Source organism: Leucopleurus acutus, assembly GCF_964270905.1.
Source record: "Leucopleurus acutus genome assembly, chromosome: 6".
Classification (NCBI taxonomy): Eukaryota; Metazoa; Chordata; class Mammalia; order Artiodactyla; family Delphinidae; genus Leucopleurus; species Leucopleurus acutus.
In genome coordinates, this window is record NC_139149.1 from 46372935 (window position 1) to 46379426 (window position 6492).

At 46.9% G+C, this 6492-nt stretch overlaps 1 protein-coding gene across 7 annotated transcripts in view; it reads left to right on the plus strand.

Moving 5' to 3' along the window:
* The window catches only part of PKP4 (plakophilin 4), a 252594-nt gene that overhangs the window by 242288 nt on the left and 3814 nt on the right, over positions 1–6492 (plus strand). For 5 of the 7 annotated variants that reach the window (XM_082841001.1, XM_082841003.1, XM_082841004.1 and 2 more), the window contains 4 exons: positions 350–545; positions 2832–2916; positions 3040–3157; positions 5703–5831. In XM_082841001.1, the coding sequence (XP_082697127.1) occupies positions 350–545; positions 2832–2916; positions 3040–3157; positions 5703–5831 (528 nt within the window). The remainder of the gene's footprint in view (positions 1–349; positions 546–2831; positions 2917–3039; positions 3158–5702; positions 5832–6492) is intronic. The other 2 variants (XM_082841005.1, XM_082841007.1) reach the window with 1 other exon arrangement.

Here is a 6492-nt window from a genome sequence, read left to right on the forward strand (position 1 = left end):
TTGACTGTCATAATTCCTTTATTCTTGCTGTTAATGAAAATAGTGGAACTAAAGCAACTTGTTTGTTACACCCAGTTTTATACCCCGATTTACATTTTCTTTCAGCAATTTGCAGTAAGGTTTTATAAACCAGTCATTTCCTCGAGCGGCATGGCCATAGATGTTAACCTGCCCCGTACAGTTAAAATGTTTGTTATTTCTTCTTTACCGTGGATTTTTTCTTTCCGGTTATTGTCTCTTTTGAGGTTTTGTTTTCAAGAGACTGCACAGTCACAACCTTTCAATGACAACAATAACAAAAACCAGGTCCCTTCCAAAAGTGGAATGAGCTCTCTTTTGCCTCGGGCAGGTAAATACGCCATGCGAGACCTGGTCAACAGGCTTCCGGGTGGTACCAGCCCCAGCGTGCTGTCGGATGAGACCGTGGCAGCCATCTGCTGCGCCCTGCACGAGGTCACCAGCAAGAACATGGAGAATGCCAAGGCCCTGGCTGACTCGGGGGGCATAGAAAAGCTGGTGAACATAACCAAGGGCAGAGGAGACAGGCAAGTCTGCTGCAAGGAGACGCCAGTGCCAGGCCCTCATTCCTGTGACAAGGGCCTTGGTCGAGGATACACTGCTTATTGGGAAGGATTTATCTGTGCACTTCTCACGCGCCAATAAGCTAAGCGGTTTCCAGCAGTTAAACCCTGTTTTTTGCTGGGAGAGGTATCTGTGGTCATGTGGCCCCTTTTCTGCTCTTTATTTTCTTGGAACATCCCTCACCCCTACCGTCATTCCTGTCCCTAAAGCCACACTTGGCCGTTTTGACTCCTGGAAGAATCAGACATGTCATGAGGAGGAAAACCTGGGGCCCCATCTCCCTTGGACCTTTGGCTCTGCTCCAGGCTCCAGGGCCCGTTCTGCAAGAACATCTTCTTAAATCCTCAGTTCTGGGATTATTTCACCTAAATAATATTTCACCTAAAATCACGTGCAGCAGAGCCAGAGCCTGTTGTGTGGCCTCAGGATGTGCCCTGGGCTTGGATCATACCTCTCTTGTGGGTGACACCCAAGTGATGAAGCAGCAGAAGTAGGGATTAGAGAATTGGTGGCAAAAATGGAAGGTTTCTTGTCACGGAGCTAGAGCAGTGACTGTGAATTTGCCTTAGTATCAGATCAGAGAATCCTTCAAGGAAGCTGGAAGCGTAGGGCTGCTTGTCCCATTCTCGACACAACAGGACAGTAACCTCCCGATCAGTCGTAAAATGGCCCACCCGTCCCCCCACTCTCCTCCTGCACACGGCAGTGGCTTCCCCGGGGTTACTTACGACCCCCTCTGGCATCTGACAGCCCCCCCGGAGCGGGTGCCTTGTCTTTTCATTCACTGCTGCATCCTCGGTATCTAGAACAAAGACTGGCCCATAGTAGTAAACATTTATTAATTGGCTGAGTGTCAGTACTAGAACTCACACTATGTATACTTTTTTTTTTTTTTTTTTTTTTTTTTTTTGCGGTACGCGGGCCTCTCACTGTTGTGGCCTCTCCCGTTGCGGAGCACAGGCTCCGGACGCGCAGGCTCAGCGGCCATGGCTCACGGGCCCAGCCGCTCGGCAGCATGTGGGATTTTCCCAGACCGGGGCACGAACCCGTGTCCCCTGCATCGGCAGGCGGACTCCAAACCACTGCGCCACGAGGGAAGCCCCTGTGTATACTTTTGAAGAATAATGTAGCAAATCGTATTCTCACCCTGTAGAAACCACAGCTACCAACATTATTCATATTTCCTTTCAGTCCTTTTCTGTTAGGTATCTTTTTTTATCTCATTAGTAATAAGTGCAAACACACTCATTTTTATTTCAAAGGAAACGAAACATTACAGATAAAGCTAAGGCCCTGTTCCACTAACTCCCCCTCTAGCTCCCTTCCCCTCTCCTGTAAGAGTAACCAAAATCACATTTAGTGCTCCCAAAAGTTTGTGAGATAGGCTTTATTCGTGAAAGGCATAAGAACAGGCTGGAGAAATGCTGAACCAGTGCCAAAATCTTTGTATATTGAAAAAAAAAAGTCTAATTTTTTTTTTCCGAAACAAGAGATTCAGAAAACCTGGATCAAGTCAAGCTGTCTTCTGAACATACACTTATTTTCCTTTTGATTCACTCACCAAGCTTCTCTCTCTTGCCCACCTGCCACGTGCTACAGCAGTGAGCAGTTCACACCTGCCCGCAGGTAGCTTCCATTCCATGGGTGGAACAGACAAGGTACCAGTGGAATGAGCAGCGCCTGTGGGTGGTGCTGAGTGAAGGGCAGATAATAAAATCGGGGACAGTGATAGGGCATGCCAGGGCGAGGAGGGGTTGTCACAATTTCAGACACACTGGTCGGGAAGGCCTCAGGGAGAGGGGAGGTAATAACTGACCTTATTTTCCAAATCAAACACTAGAGCACACAGACACATCTGTTTACAAAGAGGCACAAATGACAAGAAGGCAGTGAACATGTTTTAGATGAAGGCCTAATAATGGGGGTGGGGGGGGTAACTTAAGTTAACTTGGGAGGGTCCTCAGACACTTGAGATGTGTGATCATGGTCAGAAGTCGTGGGCTCATCCCGACCACAGCTTCTGACCGCAGAGCCAAGTGCCTGTGAGCCTCTCTTTGGTCCTTGCCACCTCTGGCCAGCCCTGAACTTGACTGACTCCCAGGTACACCTGATTCCTTGGTGGTGGTTTCTAGCAGCAGCCTCCTTGCCCCCTGGTCCTTGGAGTGATGGCCTCTTGGCCATTGCTTTGCTGCCAGAGTCTCTTCAAGTGGAGCTGCCCACGTTCATTCACATCCCCACTCTCTCCCTAGATCATCTCTGAAAGTGGTGAAGGCAGCAGCCCAGGTCTTGAATACATTATGGCAATATCGGGACCTCCGGAGCATCTATAAAAAGGTAACTTACAAGAATAGCTCTGGCATAATTAGCATTCATGAGAGCATACGCTCGTAATCATTTATTGTAATGAAATGTCATTATCCACTTTGAGAGGTTTCTTTTCCTCTTTTAACTCCACAGGATGGGTGGAATCAGAACCATTTTATTACACCTGTGTCAACATTAGAGCGAGACCGATTCAAATCACATCCTTCGTTGTCTACCACCAACCAACAGATGTCACCTGTCATTCAGTCAGGTCAGTGGGTAAACTCCCCTTCTTGGTGAGAGCGTTTGTGTGACAGAACATTGTTGCCCATCCGGAGATCAAACGTACGCTGATTAAGCCTGTCACCTCCAAACACTGAGGAAAGGAGAGTTTGCTCTTCAGGCTGAAAGCCTCCTTGGGGAATTACATGGTATTGTATACAGCAGACCCACTCTCCTCCTTCCGCTTTAAAAGTTTATGTAAGTTTACACCAACTATGGCTCATAAAAGTATCCCGGGGTCCTCAATAGCATCTGTTCCTCCTAAGATTCTGCTTCACTAGGTTTGCAAAGGGGCCTGGGAACCTGCATTTAATAAGCTGGCCCAGTGATGCGGATACAGGAGAGTGGACGAACACACTTTGAGAACCACTAGGTTGTGCCTGAAAATGGCTGCCCTTGCCTGCCTGCAGGCCCTAAATCTGAAATCTCTTCAAAGTGATTTTTTCGTTTTCTTGGTGAAAACTCTTAGAAAGAATCCCTTAGACGCGAGCTTTAGACCCATAGCCTGGGAGAGCCGTGATCTCCACCTGCGCCTTTACTCCTCAGCAGTTAAAGCTTCATCCCCTGGCTGCCTTCCAGACCCCCAGCGTCCATGGCTAGGGGGAACAGGCCCTGCAGGTGGCTTTACAGGAATTCCCTGTGATTTGTAAGTTGGGAATCTTGACAACCACACTACCTACATATTGGTGGTGTTTAATTTGGTAGAAAGAATGTATTGAGGCTCAGACTGGGTTTTGTTGGGGGGGTTGTTTTTTGGGGGGTTTTTTTCTGCATGTAAGAACAGAATATTACTACCAAGTCGATTCAGTCCTGTAAATTTAATTCTTAATGAAACAGGAAAAGTAATAAATATCTTTTTTTATTTGGCTTTAAATCTCCCATTCTGACATATAAATATTACCTGTTGTATTCAACTGTGCTCCTGCTGGCAGTCTTATTTCTCATGTGGACAAATGTGACCAAAAAGACTAATATATGACTGGTGGTTCTTGTCACATAATTGGATGTCTCCGCTTGTACCAGGAATTTTTAAAAATTATCTCTGCCTACTGCATATGGTGTATATTTATGTCTTAGTTTTTAAATTATGAGTTGTTTTCTTGAAAGAGACCTCTGCTTGGTTTTTGGTACATCTTGCTGGGTTCCCAGGTGTAGCCTGAGGCTGTCTTGCTTTATAAAAATGCTCAGGATTTTTTAGAGACTCAGGAAGAGGGGTGCCCGGGGAAGCAAGAGAGTTTGCTGTTTAACGAAAGGCATGTGTACAGGCAAAAGAATAATTTCAGACAAATCAGGACATAGTCACTAAGCAATGAACTCGTTTTGAGAACCTCTTAAATATACACACTGGACAGTGCTGACGGGCCCCGTCCAAGTTCCTAGGTCCCTCTCTGGATTCCATTTGAAGGTAGGATCTGATTCACACTTGTTTCTCCGTTTATTCTGGGGACTGATCATCCATCCCTCAGCACTAGCACGGCATCTGCTTACGGGCACATCTCATATCTTGCTGATGTAATTATGGGAGGCGGGTGGCGATGGCCTCTGTCCTCCTACCTTGTAGAAAGTAGGCAGGATGAGAAGCACATAGACACTGCCCATGCATGCTCACTGTGTGTCAGTGAAGTGACTTTCTAGGGAAAATATTTTGATGTCAGTCTTCCTCTGAAAGCATCAGTGCACACAAAACCACTGGTAGCAGGGCCTGGGGCCTGCCGCTTTGAAGTGCATCCAGTGAGTAAGTGACCACTCTTAATTACAAGATACTTCATTGCAAGCAAGATGGTTTTTTTAATGAGAAAAAGAAGATGTTTTCCTTCTGTGCAAAAATGTCCCAGCAGGACACCCATGGGTAGACACGTTATTATGAAATGTTTGGCTCCAGCTGGGATAAAAAAGCTGGGCCTTTGTGAGGCCTGGGCTTCTCAGCACCATGAGCTTGATGAGCAGGGCTTACGGAGTTTATAAATTTCCCTGACAGCTGATCACCATAAAAAGAATTATAAATTTTATGGGCTGGGCACTCTTATTCAGACACATTTAGAGATGCAGATATTTCTGAAATCATCAGAAATCAAAACATGCCGTAAAACATCTACTTACTGAAGTGCTATACATAACGGATAATAGATGGGTGTGTTACAAGTAAGTGAACTGAGATCATAAAGCAGCAAATGGAACTCTTGCATGACTGGGAAGTTACCGTCACTCAGTTCCGAAGGCCCAAGCAGGTGGTTGAGACCCACCGTGTCCGTGGGGAAGCCGCATGGTCCCTGCAACCACGTGCTGTGGCTCTCTAGCAAGCTTGGGGGTTGACAGTGCTGATCCTCACAGTGGCCGGCCTGCAGGTCACCTCCAGAGACCCAGGGCTGGCTGCCCTACGACTCACAGCACCTCTAAGAGCTGACTTTAGTGCCAGCCACGTGCACTTCTAATTACTGACCTTTGTTTTTCCAGAGGGGACTTTCTAGAGACACTGACAGCCTGATTTCTCTTTCTTCTCTCTCTCTCCCTCCTCCTCTTGCCTCTCCCTTCAGTCGGCAGTACCTCTTCCTCACCAGCACTGTTAGGAATCAGAGACCCTCGCTCTGAATACGATAGGACCCAGCCACCTATGCAGTATTACAGTAGCCAAGGGGATGCCACACATAGAGGCCTGTACCCTGGTAAGACGCCAGTCGGGTGTGTGATAGAGTATCTCGAAAAGCCGCGTGTCCCCAGGCACTTGGCCGGTGGCCTGGGAGGTAACCTCTGCCTGCAATGAGATGGTCCCCCAGCAGCAAACCATGGTCCAGTCTCTCCATCTCCTGCTTCAGGGCCTTTTCCACTTGTTTTAAGTAAAAACAAGTGAGGGTAGTGGTCTGGTGGCCGCACATAAAATGAGCACTGTATCCAACCGAGAAAGCATTTCCCACTCCCCTGCAGCGCAGGCCCTTTGTCCTGCCCCCCTCCCCACTCCCCTGTGTGTTCCAGAACCCTGAGCTCTGTGACACTTGGCAGGCCCACATCTCCTGGACTGACTCATAAATTCAAACCTGCGGATGGAGATTAATTCCATTTACATTTTTGTGGAGAAGAGTTTGAATGAATAACAAAATATATAACGGGATTCTCCTCAGAGTGATTATTTTTTAAGAATAACAAAAATGATGTTGCCCAGTATTAATATTTTTATGTCCTATTCAGAAAGCCCTGCATATAATTTACTTAAAGAAGGCCAACCTGAAGGGTTACCAAGGTTTCCTATTGTCTCCATTCTCAACTATGTTGCAAATTAGTACTCTACAGGTTTCAAATGAAGGAGTGTGAGCTACCAAAAAAGGGGGG